Here is a 17,807-nt window from a genome sequence, read left to right as displayed (position 1 = left end):
CCCCACTTGGTTCTGCATCCAGGAGTAAAACCCCGCCTGGCATTTGGTGTTTCCGGAGGGGCAGACCCCGGGCTGGACTGGGCGGCGGCGCTGGGCGGCCGGCGGGGGTGGAGGCCCCGGTCAGCCCTGCAGTGGGCAGCGCGCCCGGGCGCGGGTCCGAGCCGCCGCCTCGGGGCCAATCAGCGCGCGGCGCCCCTGCCCTGGCCCGCGCCCCCGCCCCCGCCCCGCCGGGCAGCAGAGCCGCGGAGGCTGGGGCCGCGCCAGCCGGCGAGGAGGGGCCGAGCCGCGGGGGATCCTGGAATCGGCGGGGAGGTGGGGATTCTGGGAGGAAGGCTCCATTTCCTCCTTCCCGCCGCGCCCCTCGCCGGCACCCCAAGTTCCCATGCGCCGCCCCCCGCGGAGGGAGGATGCTGGGCATGTACGTGCCGGACAGGTTCTCCCTGAAGTCGTCCCGCGTGCAGGACGGGATGGGGCTCTACACGGCCCGCAGGGTCGCCAAGGTGGGTGCCCGGCCCGCGCCCCGCCTCCCCGCGCCCTCCGCGGGCCGAGCGCGCCGGCTTCTCGCCCGGGGTCGCCGGGGCCGGGGTCCCGGGACGGAGGCCAGGTTCCGCGGGGCGGCCCGGCCCGCCGGCCTGGGCTGCAGCGCCACGTCAGTGCCGGCCGCGCCCGCTGCCCGGTCGGGGGGCGGCACTGCCCGGCCCGCGGCAGGATGTCTGGCCTCCCCCGCAGGAAGTGTCCGGTGCAGCCTCCTCTCCGGCTCCGCGTCTCCGCGCTGGCTTCGCCCGCGGGCGGGGGTCCCCACGCGCGCACGCGGCCCGCCCCCCTCCTCGCTTCCGTTCGGAGGAACCCGCCCCGCGCGCAGCCCACGCGGCTCGGTCTCGCTCAGACCCCAGGAGCGAGGGGCCGGAGGTGCCCACTGCAGGAGCTGTTTTCTCCGCCTCCGGGTGTCCCTCGGGCTAGGTCTCTCCTTGCGGAGCAGAGGCAAGTGCGCAGGGAGCACATTGCGCTGTGCCCAGGGGACCAGCCTGGGGGCGCCGATGCTGAAAGCGAAGGCCTAGGAGAGAGGACTGGAAAATTCCAAACCTTTGCATTTGCCACAGTTGGGTCCTAGCGGTTTCTCGGGATCTGTAAAGTCTGGGACCACAGAGGCAGCAGGGGTGAGGTGCCCGGGGTAATGCGGGCCGCCGGGTACGGAGCAGGCACTTTGTGCAGGTACCTGGTACCCACCCACGGGAGAAACTTCCCCCGCGCCACTCCGTGAGAGCAGCCTTCATCCCGGAGTGAGAAGTGCAGGAGCAGCACTGCAGGGCCTGCCTCCTGCCTCCTGCCGGCTACTCAGGCTTCCAACCCATGGCTGCCGAGTCCAGAGCTCTGGGTCCTTCCAGATGGTTCCCTGCCAGCTTCCTAGCACCCCCACTCCACCCTCGACCCCCAATCCCTCCCCCTTAACAGACATGTTTAAAAATGGTGGTGTGGGCAGGAGCAGGCTTGTGCGGGTAAGGGATGCTATCAAGGAGGTCACAGGACTCGGCAGACACCAGGAGGCTTTCTCAGGGCATAGATCTCCCCTCCCTCACCGAGGAGCAGGTGAAGGAGGGTGACCCGCCCCCAGAAGGCGCCCCTGACGTGCCCTGTGCTGCCTCCAGGGCATGGTTGGATCGGAGGAGCCGTGTTCACTCCCTCAGATGGGAGTTTGAGGACTGCTCAGAGGCGCCCCGGGAGCAGAGCCTAACCTGGGTGGGAGGGCTGCTGCATGGATGCTTTTGCCCAATGGATGAATGTGAAATCAGCATTCTCTCAAAGCAGAGGTTGAAATTCTGCCTTAATTCTTTCTCACAAGACATAAAAATTCCCATATGGATTTTTGTTGAAGATCTCAGGCCCAAATGTGAATATTCATACATTATTTTGTTTAATGTTACTAAAAGTGATATACTAAAAAGTTGCACAAATATTAGAATTATTACATAATTCCTTTTTTTTGGCCTTATATTATTTAGGTTTTTAGAAATAGCTGGCCCTGGCCGCTTTGGCTCAGTGGATAGAGCATCAGGCCTGTGGACTGAAGGGTCCCGGGTCAAGGGCGTGTACCTCCCTTGCAAGCTTCATTCCCAGGGCGTGTGGGAGGCAACCCAACACATCACTGTTTCTCTCTGTCTTTCTCTCTGTGCCGCCCGCTCCCTTCTACTCTCTGAAAATCAATGGAAAATATCCTGGGAGAGGATTAACAACAACAAAAGAAATAGCTGGTAAAAAAAAAAAAAAGAAAGAAAGAAATAGCTGGTCAATGTATTTTATTTTGATATGTTTAATAATTCCAACTTATTTTTCCACGTAGTTGATTATTTGGATGTTTTTATTGTTTGGGGTGATAGCATGGAAAGCTTCCAAAATCATCAGGTCACCGCATTTGACTCTTGCAGTACTAACGACACACTTCTGTTTTCCTGGTTCCTGTAACTTCAACATGTGAAACAGATCCCCATCCAGTCACACCTAGAATGCTTACCTGTATTTCAGGTGAATGTGCAGGTGTTTTCAGTAAATCCAAACGACATCCTGGGAGTGGCATAGATTCATAACGATCATGAGATACTGAACCATGAGGCTGCTGAGCATAGACAGGGTCATGATGCCAGGGGTGACGGAGGAGCGGCCCCCGCCCCCTTGCCTTCCGCAGGCTGAGGAGGGCATTGAAGCTGGCATCAGATTTGAGGTGAGCAGTAAGGCCCACGCTGAGTGCCCACGCATCTTCTCCCTGTTTGCATGTAGGTTCTGGATTCCCCGGTGTTTCCCAAGTACAGGCCTAACTCTGGCTATAAAACCAGGGGTCTGAGAAGAGAGTATCCCAGCAGTTAAATTAAGGGCCTTAATTTAAAGTTTTCCTATTCTCTAACCAGGTTTTGGAATAGCTCACTTTGATATGTATGTTTCGTAGAATACCTCTGTTGTAGGAAATGATCGCAGTCAAGCCATCTGCTGATTTCACACTCAGAGAATCTAACCCAGTCCTGTTCTGAGATTCTGAGGTTCGGGGATCTTGCTGGAGACTTGGGATTCCCTTACCAAGGGGACCCCGGAATCCTGCTCTACACCCACCTTTCTGTGCAGCGTGTCCTAGAATGGGGTTCCTGCAGAGAATCCAAATGCAAGGCTCCCCCCCAGTCCGAGGTGTTTCCTTGGTGATGATCTATTTTGCAGGCCTGCCGCCTCTCCTTGGGGTGTAGGAGGGATGAAATTTACACAGTGAGGAGGAGGGCTCTCTTTCCTTTTGTTGCCTTACTGGGAATTGCATGAGGAGGGTCTTCTGTAGCCATTTCCCTGTAAGCCATGGTTGTTCTTGGAGAAGCAAACAGTGGGTGAGAGGCTGTTGGGAAGCCCTTGGTTGGAGCCAGGCGGAGTCTGCACACTGCAGTTTGCTGGGGCTAACAGTGACAGAATGGCGCTTTCCACGCCCTGTGCCCCGGTGCCGAGTGTCATCTCAGGAGCACAGTTGAGGGCTTCGATGAGGATAAGGTATTCTAGGTCACAAAGTGTTATTACGCAGATGAAAACGAATGTTAGTTATGCAAAGCTAATGCATTAAGTGTACATGCAATCAAGTTAAGCAACACACCCCACCTTACATTTTTTTAATATCATGACCATTTTTCCCCTTGCTGGCTTATGCAGTAGTCCCCCCTTATCTTTGGGGGACACGGCCCAAGACCCCGAGTGGAACCGGGGATAGTACGGAGCCCTATATACACTATGTCTTTTCCTACACATCCACACCTGTGATAAAGTGCAGTGGTAAATTAGGCACAGGGAGAGATGAACAAGGACTACTAATAAAATCGAGCAATTCTAACAATGTACTTAATAAACTTATGCGAATGTGCTGGCCGCCCCCCCCCCCCCCCCCCCCCCCCCCCCCCCCCCGTGATGCCCACTGGGAGAGGAAGGCCTGGGCCCTGTGACCCTGCGTCAGGCTCTTTGACCGCCATGTCTGTAACGAGCACTCACGGCTTCTCTGTGGTCTCCGAATCCCAGATCACTGCTCTTAGGATGGGGGAGTCACTGCTCAGTAAAGTCGGGGTGACTTGGACACAAGCACTGATACCTCACAGTCCACCAGAGAGCCACGATGGCTGCTGAGTGACCTCCGGGAGGGTGGTGGGGCGTCTACAGGCGGAGGCGCTGGACGAAGGGATGAACCTGTCTCACCCACGGAGCAGGACTCGTGAGATCTCATCACACCCCTCAGAAGGGCCCCCGATTTAGAACGAGGGAATTGTTTATTTCTGGAATTTTCCATCGCATTATTTGGGACAGAGGTTGGCCTCAGGTAACCCAAACCGAGGAGGGTGAACCCGAGGGAAGGGAGCCATGTGTCGTTAGTCAGTGCGCAGTGCTGTTGACATTATGCTTGAACCCAGAAAGTGGAAAACCGTAGGTTCCTTCGAGCTCCCGGAGCTGTGACTCTGTGGAAAGGTTGAAGGTGGGGAATCCGCCACTGCGGGCCTCGCTGCCCTCCCTGCCCTCCCTGCCCTCCCTCCCCTCCCTTCCCTCCCTCCCCTCCCTGCCCTCCCTGCCCTCCCTCCCCTCCCTGCCCTCGCTGCCCTCGCTGCCCTCCCTGCCCTCCCTCCCCTCCCTGCCCTCCCTGCCCTCCCTGCCCTCCCTCCCCTCCCTGCCCTCCCTGCCCTCCCTGCCCTCCCTGCCCTCCCTGCCCTCCCTGCCCTCCCTGCCCTCCCTGACCTCCCTGCCCTCCCTGCCCTCCCTTCCCTCCCTCCCCTCCTGCCCTCTCTGCCCTCCCTGCCCTCTCTGCCCTCCCTGCCCTCCCTCCCCTCCCTGCCCTCCCTCCCCTCCCTCCCCTCCCTGCCCTCCCTGCCCTCCCTCCCCTCCCTGCCCTCCCTGCCCTCCCTCCCCTCCCTGCCCTCCCTCCCCTCCCTGCCCTCCCTGCCCTCCCTGCCCTCGCTGCCCTCCCTGCCCTCCCTGCCCTCCCTCCCCTCTCTGTCCTCCCTGCCCTCCCTGCCCTCCCTGCCCTCCCTGCCCTCCCTGCCCTCGCTGCCCTCCCTGCCCTCCCTCCCCTCCCTGCCCTCCCTGCCCTCCCTGCCCTCGCTGCCCTCCCTCCCCTCCCTGCCCTCCCTGCCCTCCCTGCCCTCCCTCCCCTCCCTGTCCTCCCTGACCTCCCTGCCCTCCCTGCCCTCCCTTCCCTCCCTGCCCTCCCTGCCCTCCCTCCCCTCCCTGCCCTCCCTGTCCTCCCTGCCCTCCCTGCCCTCCCTCCCCTCCCTGCCCTCCCTGCCCTCCCTGTCCTCCCTGCCCTCCCTGCCCTCCCTCCCCTCCCTGCCCTCCCTGCCCTCCCTCCCTCCCCTCCCTGCCCTCGCTGCCCTCCCTCCCCTCCCTGCCCTCCCTGCCCTCCCTGCCCTCCCTGCCCTCGCTGCCCTCCCTCCCCTCCCTGCCCTCCCTACCCTCCCTGCCCTCCCTGCCCTCCCTCCCCTCCCTGCCCTCCCTGCCCTCCCTGCCCTCCCTGCCCTCCCTCCCCTCCCTGCCCTCCCTGCCCTCCCTGCCCTCCCTCCCCTCCCTGCCCTCCCTGCCCTCCCTGCCCTCCCTGTCCTCCCTGCCCTCCCTGCCCTCCCTCCCCTCCCTGCCCTCCCTGCCCTCCCTCCCCTCCCTCCCCTCCCTGCCCTCCCTGCCCTCTCTGCCCTCCCTGCCCTCCCTGCCCTCCCTCCCCTCCCTGCCCTCCCTGCCCTCTCTGCCCTCTCTGCCCTCCCTGCCCTCCCTCCCCTCCCTCCCCTCCCTGCCCTCCCTGCCCTCTCTGCCCTCCCTGCCCTCCCTGCCCTCCCTCCCCTCCCTGCCCTCCCTGCCCTCTCTGCCCTCTCTGCCCTCCCTGCCCTCCCTCCCTCCCTCCCCTCCTGCCCTCTCTGCCCTCCCTGCCCTCTCTGCCCTCCCTCCCCTCCCTGCCCTCCCTGCCCTCCCTGCCCTCCCTGCCCTCCCTGCCCTCGGGGCCATTGCCGGCCGCTGGTTGTCCTCCCTCTGACTGTCAGCCACGCGGGCCCTGTGCCAGGCTCTGGGACGCAGGTGAGCAGAGACCAGGTCTGTCCACAGGAGCTTGTTGTCCTGTGTGTGGGGAGATAAACAAGTAAGCAAGTAGCAGAGGGAAGCTCACAGAGGATGGATGTGTCCGTGTGGGTGACTTTGCCGGGCACCGTGAGGCTTTGCTGCGCAGGGAGATGCGATGGAAGCAGTTCCCATACAGTCCGACTAGTACGGCGACGGAACCGGGTTGTGAGGGTGTGTGAGGTGAGAAGGCCATAGGACGTCACCAGAAAATGCTGGGGGCTCCTGGAGGCTCTCTGGGGGAGCGGAATTTCATGGGGTCACATTATTATTATTAACACTGCCTTCATTCTTATTATTCTTTATTTTTACATTTATTATTTAAAAAATGATTTTAGAGAGAGAGGAAGGGAGAAGGGAGAGTGATAGAGAGAAACATCAATTAGAGAGAAGCATTGATTGGCCGCCTTCTGCACGCCCCCTACTGGGGATAGAGCCTGCAACCCAGGCCTGTGCCCTGACAGGCAATCAAACCTGTGACCTCTGGGTTCATGAGTTGATGCTCAACCACTGAGCCACACTGTCCAGGCAGTACTTGCCGTGTTGAGCACTTGAACTTGACTCTTCCATTAACACTGTGAAGTAGGTACTATTATTATATCCCTTCTCAGTTGAGGAAATGGAGGCAGAGAGCTTGGCAGGGTGACACATTCAGTGTGGCCTCGGCGGCACGGTAAGGGTGGCCTGTGATGCTGATTTCAGGGAGTCGCCTGGCTTCTGTGCTCTCAGTCAGTTTGGATGGAGTTGCACGGTTTGCAGGTACAATTGTTGGGAATCGTGGGCAGCCTGAGGCTGTCACGCAGTCGCGTGTTTGGGAGTATGGGCTCTCTGCCTGCCATGCCCTTGCACAGATGACCTCATTTTATTGCCCGGCAGCCCCTGAGGCTGGTTACTGCCCTCAGTGTGCAGGTTACACACTTGCTCCATCACTAGTTCTTGTCAAAGAATTTGCAACGGTCCCGGGTTCACCTTTACTTTTGTTTCTGCTTTCCAGTTCGTTCTTCGTTCTTCACCCCTTTCCGGGGCTTCAGATGCCCAGTTACTTCCCTGGGTGTTTAGAAGCCCTTTAGGCCGTCCTCCCAGGTTGCTGGTGGCTTACTCTGCTGGAGGCCGGAGAGGGCATTGCTGAGGCCCGGGGCCTTAGCCGCTGAGTGCACAGCAGGTGCAGGGCCTGCCGGCTGGGGTCCCTCGGCTCCGCTCCCTTCCCTCGCACCCCCTGCTTTTCTGCCTCGGGGGCTGCTGTGCCCATGAACCCCCCGCTGTCTCCCGCCACCCTGGGCCCTTCTCAGGGGCAGATGCAGGTTCCGCGTTCAAACTTGAGACAGCCCCTGGTGTCTCAAGGGCAAAACATATTGACAGCACCGCGTGTTGTTTTCCTGTTATCGCCGTAACAGATTCTTACACGCTTAGGGGCTTAACACAACCCGGTTTATCGTGTTATGGTTCCCGAGAACATACATGTAAAACGGGTGGGCAGGCTGATTCCTTCTCCATGTTCTGAAGAGAGCCCGCCCCCCCCCCCCCCCCCCCCCCCTTACCATTGTCAGTTTCCTGGAGGCTGCCCCCTCCTTTGCTGGGTCCCACATCCTCCAGCCTCTAGTATGGCTTCTGACCCCCCTGCCTCCTCTGTGAGGATCCCTGTGATTGGGTTGGGCCACACAGACAGACTGGGTAGTCTCCCGTCTCAGGACCCTAACTAGTCACATTCCACGGGAGGTAACACTCTCCCAGGCTCTCAGGATTAGGATGTGGACATTCCGGGGCTGTTAGGCATCCTGCCACAGCTCCCAAGCACAGCGCTTCCTTGCCTAGGTTACGGGGAACATTTTACCATGACTAGCTGGGGTGAGTCCCCACGTGCCGGTCCCGATCAAATGTACCCACCACAGGCCTGCCGAATGCAGGAGTATCCCGCCTTATCTTCAGAATGGTCCTGGCTGAGGGGGGCCGCGTTGGGGTTCACGCAGTGAAGCCTGGGTGCGCGGGCCTCTTGTAAAGAGGGAGACAGGTCTGGACTGAGGAGAAGGAGGAGGAGATGCTGATGGTGTTCTCAGCCATGGTGAGCAGAATACCTTCCGGAGCAAACTCAAGTGCACGATCTCATGTTACAGATGAAGACACAGGAGCCAGAGCAGCCCTGCGCGGTCTGGCTGAGGACAGCTGCCCCTCCGCACCCACAGTCCCCCAATACCTGCGCCCTGTCCTTCAAACCAAGGCCACGCCTCCCACAATGCATCCTGTCTTTCAAACAAAGGCCACGCCTCCCACAATACCTGTGCTCTGTCTTTCAAACTTCATATTTTGTTTGTTTGTGATAAATAACAGTTACAGTTAATTCTATCAACAAATTCTTTTTTTTTATATATATATATTTTTTATTGATTTTTTACAGAGAGGAAGAGAGAGGGATAGAGAGCTAGAAACATCGATGAGAGAGAAACATCGATCAGCTGCCTCCTGCACACCCCCTACTGGGGATGGGCCCGCAACCAAGGTACATGCCCTTGACCGGAATCGAACCCGGGACCCTTGAGTCCGTAGGCCGATGCTCTATCCACTGAGCCAAACCGGTTTCGGCTCAACAAATTCTTATGGAGCCACTGGACTTGCTAGGCACTGGGCTGGTTGCCAGTGACTGGGCTCCCCCAATACCTGCGCCCTGTCTTTCAAACCAAGGCCACGCCTCCCGCAATACTGCGCCCTGTCTTTCAAACTTGATAAGGCCTTTGTGGTAGGGACCTGTGGTGGGGTAACATCTCAAGTAACATACCTGACATAAAGGTTTACATTTGCGTCTTGGAAGAGACAATAAGCTAAAAAGGCAAGTTGGATAGGGTTTGAAACATGGGAAGGAGGAAACCTAAAGGAAAAGTGAGTGGAAGCACAGAGGGAAAAGCCACCATATGCATACATGTTGACACAGGAAGAGGAGGTGAGCTGTGAAGGTGACTGCAGAGACGGTGGATTGCAGGCGCCCTTCCCCGCCCCCGCCCCCCCGAAGTGTTTGTTGTACTAACTGGGGCTGATGGCCAGTGTGGACACAGCGGGAGCGCGGTCACCGCCCACGCCCGCACACGTGTGTCTCTTCTGTGCTCACAGGTGGCGGCTCCATCCAGCTTTGCATGTCCTGGGTTATTACAGCTTGAAAAAAAGTGTAACCCACTTATACGAATGTTCCCTGAGAAACTTCATATTTTACTTGTGATAACAGCTACAGTTAACTCAACAAATTCTTATGGAGCCACTGGACTTGCTAGGCACTGGGCTGGTTGCTAGTGACGAGGGTGAGTGACAGATGACATCACTGTTACTCAGCTTGTGTCTGAGCCCTGCAGCCAGCCTGCAAGGGGCTGGCCCTTATCCTGGTTTTATAGATGAGGGAGCGGATCTTGAGGAAGGTTATGTCAGTAATAAGTGAGTTAGTCAGAATTGGAACTCAGATCATCCCCTATATCCTCCTCACTAAAACAAAACCCAACACTCTTCTCTACGCTGATAAAGTGCTGTTTCTGTGCTCATATACCAAATACCTGCTCCAACACTTAAAACATGACTTTCCCCAAATGAGACAAGAGTAAACCCATCACATCGTCTGGCATTTCTCACTTCACAGTATCTGGTGGCAATCCCTCAAGTAATCTTTTTTGTCCTGCAGTCACATTCTGAATATATGGCTGTGGCTGTGGCTGTGCCACACTTTGCATTTGCTCAGGCCTTGTACACCTTTGCCCCCAGGATCTGCACCGACCGCTGGGAACACGCCAGTGAACAGATAGAAATGGGCGGCGGGGAGCCTGCGTTCCGGGGAGGCAGACAGAGGCAGCCTCAGGTGGATTCGTGCTGCATCAGGATGTGATCGGTGCCACGGGGGAAAGGCACAGCGGAGCTGGGTGTGGGTGACTTGGCAGAGGGTGTGGGTGTCTAGGGTGGGTGTCCTATAAACGGGGTCCAGCCAGTGCTCCCCAAGGAGGTGAGACCTGAGCAGTGACTCCACGGACGGAGCAGCCAGACCTGTTTCTAGGGGCGGCGCCCTCTAGGCAGCAGCCAGAGCGAGGGCCCTGGGACGGGGTTTGCCTGTTGTGTCCAGACAAGGAGGCCGGTGAGGCCGTGATGGGTGAGCCCGGGGCCGCGTCCGGGGCAGGAGGCCAGAGGGTCAGTGAGGGGAGGTGTGTGAGCCCAGGAGCCACATCTCAGCCCTGCCAGGCCCTGGGACAGACACTGGCTTTGCTGGGAGTGACATGGGGGCGGCTGCAGGCTCTGAGCGAGGAGTGACTGACAGGCTCTGGGTTTATCAAGGGTCACTCGTCTGCTGTTGGGAATACTGGGGCCGGGCAAGCGTGTCGCCGGGGAGACTGGCCAGGGTTCCTGCAGCCGTCCACGTGAGAGGCGGTGGCTGAGACGGTGGCTGAGACGGCGGCCATGCTGGAGACGGCGGAGACGGAATATGCTGCTGGGATATGGGTGAAGGAAAGGGAAGGTCATGGGCATCCAAGGACTTTAGCTGGAGAAATGGGAAGGGATGGAGTTTCCAGTGCATTACTCGGGCCCCGGGAGAGAGAGCCTCGCACCAGTTCTGGGCCGGAACCGAGGCTTCCCCTCCCCCAGCTGCCCGTCTGTGACAGGCGCGGTTGTCTCAGGAGAAGCAGGTGGTTTGGGTTGGGTTAGGGAAACGGAGCTGCATGCGGGTCCCCATATTCGCAGAATCTCTCCTTCCTCACGTCTCCTGCGCCGCCCATGTCATACTCATTTCATACGTGTTGCATTTCTTGAACAATTCTGCTGCGTCCTGGGCACGCTGCTGCTGTGCTCTGACTCCCGCCGGATCCGCGCAGAGTGATGGAGACCACTGCAGGGCCTCCGCCTTGCGGATCTTCTCCCCATAACGAGAAGGCGGCAGGGCCTTTGCTGTCGCTCAGTGGCTCAGAATGCCGGGGTGGGAGACTGCGACTCTCCTGGCCCCGGGCGCTGCTGCAGCCCAGCTCCAGGCCTCTGCCAGGTGCAGGGAACGCAGGGCCCGGCTTCCCCTCTGGCCCAGCTCTCGCTGAAGGGCTTCCGTGGTTTCGCTTGCAGGTTGTTAGCTCTCCTCCTTGGAAACGGGAAGCTAGTAGGGGTAGTTTTTCTACCTGAATGCATCGGTGCCCTGCACCCGCTCAGCGTCCGGCACCAAGGACAATGGGTGGGTGCAGGGCGGCAGTCACAGCAGGGGAGGGAGATGGCTATTTCAGAATTGCGCTTTTCAGAACCGCACTGAGGGGAAGGCTGATGGTGTTGCCAGGGAGAGGTGGGCCCAGGACCTTAACGTTGGAATACACTTACGTCCCAAGGGGCGACTCGGCTCCTCTGAGAGCATCATCTCACACACAGGTGGTTCAGCTGCAGGCGGTCCACCGATGCGTTTCAGCTGCACGGACGTGTTTCTTATCTGCCGAGCCATTTCAGAGCAAATCACAGGCTTGGTGACAGTTTACTCCTCAGTATTTCAGCACCAGGGCATTCTTCTGAATAGCCCTAATAGCCCAACAAAAAAAATAGCAATTTCTTCGTGTTCTCTAACTCCAGCCCCTACGCAGATGACTCCAATTACGTCCAGACTGTTTACACCAGGACCCCTCACGGACCTCCCAGCCCACGTGGCTATGTCTGTCACTCTCTTCACAGCCTCCCCGTCGCCCCTCTGTGCTCGGTCGCAGGGACTTAGCCAGGAGACCGGCTTGCTCACTGTCTGGTTCTCGCCCCGGGCTTCCTTTACACGCTCTCCATCTCCGCATTTCTCCTCACTGGGGGCCAGACGGACGTCTCACCTTGCTGCTTGTTCACACACTGACGTCGTGTATCGAATGCCTCTCCCAGCCGGAGGTCGCTTTCTTTCCTTTTCTTTCGTCCTTTTTTGTTAATCCTCACCCGATGGTATTTCCCCAGTGATTTTTAGAGCGAGTGGCAGAGAGAGGGAAAGGCAGAGAGAAACCACTGGTTGCCTCCTACATGAGCCCTGACCAGGGCCAGGGCCGGGGAGGAGCCTGCAACCGAGGTACGTGTCCTTGACCGAATAGAACCCGAGACCCTTCAGTCCGCAGGTCGATGCTCTATCCACTGAGCCAAATTGACGAGAGCCAGAGGTGGCTTCCTTCATTGCAATAAGTGGTGCAGCGTTAGCAGTGGGACGGGAGAGACGGAGGAAGCAAACGCCCCCCTCTCACGTGTTTTATCCACGCGTGTTATTCACGTGCTCATTCTAGGCAGCGTGGTCCCCGGGTGCGGGGTGAGAGACAGGTACGGGATGAGGGCTGCGCATGCTTGCTCGCCCTTCGCCCCTGGAGGAGCCTGGAGAGTCAGCCAGCACCCAGCACGGGCGTGGCAGACCGGGGGCGAGGAGGGCAGGAAGGGCTGGCGTCCAACTCCCCTGCAGCAGGGGTGCGTCCTCTCGTCCTCTCGCACGGCTAGTACCGCAGCGCCGCGTCACGTGACTTTCCTATTATAAAGGCACTTCGTGCTTAGCCAGTCGTCTGTGAGCTGACACTACGGGTGGATATCTGTTCCACGGTCCACCTTTGCCCAGTGGTTGTAGCATCCATTGAAAATCCTCCCTCGGTTGTATGATTAGGAATTTCAAAATGGTGATTTCACTCCAGTGCCCCCCGCACCCCGTCCTGTAAGCTGGCGTCCTCCATAGCGAAGAGCTCCCCTTTGTCATTGCTGCCGGCTGGTCCCCTGCCCTGGGGTTATTACGGAGAAACTAGGACAAACGCCTCGTTCTTTCATCATGTTCGTAAGTTGCTATCCTTAATGATGTCAAAGGAGGTTCTTTTAAAAACAAAATTTTCTTCTTTCTCTGACAATCATTATGGACGTAGGAGCTTGCTAATGTGTTTCAACCCATTACCCTCTTGGTCTCTGATTCCCAAACTGCTGTCCATTTGGCCTGCGGGAGCTCGTTCTAGTGGGATTTAAGAGCTAGAAGAGATCTTAGGTCCCCAAGTGTGACAGCTGAGGAAACGGAAGCTCAGAAGTGTGTGATGTGTCACAGCTGGTTAATGCAGACGGGTTGGGGTTCGGGCCTCCTGAAGCCTCGGCTGGTGGGGCCCCACCAGGCTAAGAGAGTAAATCTGCAGTAAGGCTTGCTTTCAACTTCTTACTAATTGTATTAAGCTAATTAACAGAAGATGGCCCACATGTTTGCAATCATACGTTTCTTGTTTATTAAAAGTTATTGTCCAGCCCGGTGGGTGGCGAATGGAATGGATTCCTGATTTGCTTTGTTCAGCCACCGCAGAGCAGCACCGTGGAGCTGGGCACTGGGCGGGGCACCGGGCGGGGCCAAGGGCCACTTTGACTGGGTCAGTTTGGTGTCTGTAGGTGGGATTTGTCCTGCAGTCACATTGTGCTGGACCTGCACACAGTTCTGAAAAGCTGAAATTCATTTCCAAGATAGAGAAGTAGGGATTTCCCGTGCGCACGCGAGTCGTCAGCTTCCCTGAACTGTTTGGGCTCTCGGCAGCATTGGGCCCCACGGGGACGTGGCCACATTGGACCAGATGGAAACACTGTGCCAGCGGGCGTGCCCTGCCCGCGCCTCCTGGCCACTCGCGACCTGGCCTTGCTATTTGTTGTTGGATGTCTGATGTCGCTTCCTGCCCAACCTTGTAAGCATTTGAGACCGTGGCCCTTGAGATGGTTAGAAGCGGAGAATTCTGGGAGGGCTCTTCCCGTGACATCACAGGCCGAAGGCTGTGTCAGTAACGCAGGCCCACGGGAAGGGGTAGGGCCGGCGTCCTCCTGCGGCTCCTGGGACTCTTCCCCCGCTTAGTCACGGAAGGTGAACTGACCATGACCAGCCAGCTGGGAAAGTTTGAAATTTTCAGAAAACTAGTTTGAGACATTGGTTTCCTGCCTGTCATTAATTATGGACCTTACATTAGGTGTTTAATGTGCTAAGGCATATATATACATATGTATACATAAATATATGTATACACACACACACACCTTGGTAGAACAGACTAATTTGGGTGAGGGAGTGTCTGTTAAAGCTGAAAATCCATTCTATAATAAAGTAGGTTTTCCGAATATGTGTGTAAAAAAATTGACAAATTTGTTATTTACCCGTTTATACGTATGTAGGCATGTTAGTGTAATTAAAATTAAGTGTGTATGAAAAGTTTAATTTCATAGAAAATTTGACAATTTCATGTTTCAACTAAAAGAAAAATAATTACATATAATATACGTATAGTATGTGGCCCAAATCTTCCTCTCACAGGTGTGCCGCCCACATTGGTGTGAAGCCCCGGGATGGAGGGGCTTCCTCTGAGGTAGACTTTCCATGGGAAGAGGCGAGTGACTACGCAGGTGTGCACCGACATCGTGATGACACAGAGCCGCCCGTGCAGCGGGAGCCACAGTGAACAGGGTCGGGCTGGTTAGGGGGAGCGTCAGCGTGAGAGTGGGTGCAGTGAGGATAAATCCCCCCCTGAAGCCAGCCATCGTTGTCCTTTTTATCTGCCGGGTTTCTCACCGCCAGAGCTGCGGAGGGTTACCAGTTGGCTCGTCACAGGTTGTAACCTTGCAGCCACAGATACTCCAGTGCCTTTGATCAGATTATCCTCATGCCCTCACACGTGTGCTTCGAAGGCCATCGCATCACATCCAGAGAGCTCAGGTTCCCATACATTTGCTTCCTCCATGTATGTTTTTATGTCGGTGTCTTTTCAAACTGTGGTGGCGGCCTACTGGTGAGTTGTGAAGTTAAGTTATTGGGTCAAAACTAGTATTTTAACACAAGTGATTAAAATAGAGGAGACAGTATGAGCGTGCTTTGTGACAAGCAAGGGTAGTGTTGTGTCACGAAATTCCCATTTTACTTTTACATGTGTGTGTTTCCGTGTGTATATGCGCATTTGCCTGGCTGACATGCAAAGTGTATTTCTTATTCTGGTGTGAGGAAAACCGTGGAGAGCTGCATCTCTGGTGTTCGGGTTAAGGCAGAGTGACTGCTCGCTACGAACAGCGAGGCCCTCACGTCAGAGTTCTGCTTCCTGTTCGCAATATCCAAAGCTGTCAGTCCTTCCAGGCCTGTGTCAGCAGAGCAGAGCCCTGCCCGGCTCTGGTGCTCTGACTGGCTGTGAGCCCAGGTATTCTTCTAAATCCTCCCATTCGACAAAGCCAAGCCCAGGGCAGGTTCCTTCTCGAACCGGTTCCTTACAGCAAACTCCACGCAGGCAGGCAGTCGGACACCAGCTGGTGAGGACATAGCTTTCTCACATAGCAGCATCTCTGTACCCATAGCTGTTTGCCCCCTAAACAGACCGCCTTACACTGTAGCGGTACCTGAGCTCTCCGGCTCAGCAGCTTCTCCCGTCTCCCTGCCCAGCACGCTGGCGGGGCAACCTGGCAGCTGCACCTGAGCTCTCTGGGAGCTCTTAGCCTCCCATCATAGCAGTCCCAGCTCTCCTGTCCCCTGCACACATGGGAGCTACATGCTCTGTGCCTGCCGCCTCTCCCCCTCTGAGCGTTTGCTAGCTCTGCTCAGCTGCTCTCTCTAGCAGACTTCTTCACACACCTGGCCAGTGTCCTGAATATTATTTCAGAGGTCAAGCAGGCTGGCTGCCAACAGTGCCATCAAGCGTTTGGGCTGCAGAAGGGCACAGTGTACCGTGTGTCCTTGCGCCCGCTCATGGGGTCTAGGCCTGATTGGGATTCCCATTCTCAGAGGCTGGTAAGGGTCCCGGGCTCAAGGCGGCCTTGACCATCTGGTGCACTCCAAACAGTGTCCCCACTGCATGTATCTGGGTTTCCTTCCTCCTCAGTCTTTTGTGGAACTGATGGATTCCTTGTTTTTCCTCCAAATTCGCACTCACTGTCCTGGGTAGACTGAGGTGACCAGATTTTAACATTGGTAAAGCGGGACACCATTGACCGGGGGGGGGGGGGAGGGGTTCTTGATTAAAAATTTGGTCTATATTGTAATCGCTTTTGGTTTTTTAATAAAAGGAAATTCACTTCTTAGATCATCGTTGAATTTGCATCCTCTTTTCTTACTCATGTTAAAAATCTAAAAAAAATAATTTAAAATTATAAATTATTATATACATATTGCTTAAAAACACAGTAAGTAGGTACATAATTACATGAACATATTTTATTGTTAGTTATAAATTAATAATTGATTGTTATAAAGTAACTATATTTTAAAAATTATTTTAATTTTAATCCTATATTTCTTTCTAAATAATAACAATACTAACTTGTATTATTTTTCCTCTGAATTTGCTGAAACGTAAGTCGTAAGTGTCATTTTCAAGGCCGGCGCTAGACTTTTTGCCGCCACTATAAAATATAAATAATACGAGTACTGTCTGCTAAATTCAAGAAAATTTATGTATTTATGAAATAAATAAATAAATTACTTACCTAAATTATCTGAATAGCTGATTTGTGATGACATCACTTGTTTAACTAGCTTACTAGCACGCAGTACGATGTGTATCGTCTGAGAGACAGTTACAAAATGTTTTCGTCGTTGCCAATCCCCAAAAAATGCCATTGTTCATTAAGTCCAATCAGTGGTGGTCGAATTCTAACAACTGATCAACAATGCTAACTTTGATAAGCAGTTCTCAATAATCAGTTCTCAACAATTATTTGTTATTATTAAAGTTTAACATTATAAAATTAACAAAAATAATATAAAACTCATATCCTGGCTAAATAGCCACATGGCCGCCGAAAACCGTATATTCCCTTCCCGTTCTCCCGCCGTTCCCTAGCTTGTCGTGCATTCTTTCCAAAAATCGGGACTTTTTTAAAACGCCGCGGGACGCAGGACAAATTGTTAAAAATCGGGACTGTCCCGCCAAAAGCGGGACGTCTGGTCACCTTAGGGTAGACCGGTCGCCTTGGAGAGTGTGTACACCTATGGCCACCCGCCGTGCTGGTAAAGGCTGAGCACGTGACCAAGGGGAGGGAACAGTTGCACCACGTGGGTGAATACCAAATCCTCACACTTACTACCAACACACTCCTGTATTTCAGTCTGTCGTCCTGAGTGGCTTCATCCTCAGTGGCGCCATTCAGGGCCACAGTCACTGCTGAGTGACCGCCGGGAGCAGGTGCCGGGCGGTGGTGAGGAAACTCCTCCCCTGGGCCTGCGGCGTCTGCCCGCGTCTGAGAGGCCTGGGGCGGGCCCAGCGCCTGAGCCCTCCACTGGGCCAGGCCACGGGCTCTGACCTCTGCTAGGTGACGGACCATCGCAAGCGATGGAAGCCCTGGCGTCCGGTTTCCTTCCTTGTTGCCTGGGGCATTCTCACAGCGGCCTGGCTGGCTTGCGGCACCTGCTGTTCAGTGAACGCTCGCTTCCCTCCCGTCCTTGCATTTCTCGTACAGCTTTTCCTACCGCCACTCCGGCCTGGTGAGGCCCGGGCAGGCGGGAATGATTCCCTTTTACAGAAGCGTCTTTGGGCCGTGCCTGCCCGAGGGGTGAGGCTGCGTGTCCAGCGTCCGCGTGGGGCGGCCCGTGACGCACGGAGGCTCCCAGCCTCTCTGATGCTGCTCCTCGCACCCTGGACCAGGCCCGCGTGCTGCTCTCAAGAGCAGTTACCCTGGTTGGCTGTCGGGGCCCCTTGAAGCTGCAGCAGTTTTCTCCCCGCAGGGCTGGCTTTGCTGCTGCTCAGGAAGCAATTGGTCGTCCTGGGAACATTGCTTTGGTGGTTATT

The 17,807-nt window shown here is 56.0% G+C and overlaps 1 protein-coding gene across 1 annotated transcript in view; it reads left to right on the top strand.

The window, feature by feature from the left end:
* The first annotated feature begins 312 nt into the window (after nt 1-312).
* PRDM5 (PR/SET domain 5) overlaps nt 313-17,807 on the top strand; it is a 119,678-nt gene continuing 102,183 nt past the window's right edge. The window contains exon 1 of the mRNA XM_054716765.1: nt 313-500. Within this exon, the coding sequence (XP_054572740.1) occupies nt 408-500 (93 nt within the window). The 5' untranslated portion in view covers nt 313-407. The remainder of the gene's footprint in view (nt 501-17,807) is intronic.

This window comes from Eptesicus fuscus, chromosome 6, assembly GCF_027574615.1.
Source record: "Eptesicus fuscus isolate TK198812 chromosome 6, DD_ASM_mEF_20220401, whole genome shotgun sequence".
Taxonomy (NCBI): Eukaryota; Metazoa; Chordata; class Mammalia; order Chiroptera; family Vespertilionidae; genus Eptesicus; species Eptesicus fuscus.
This window is presented reverse-complemented; position numbering and strand designations above follow the sequence as displayed.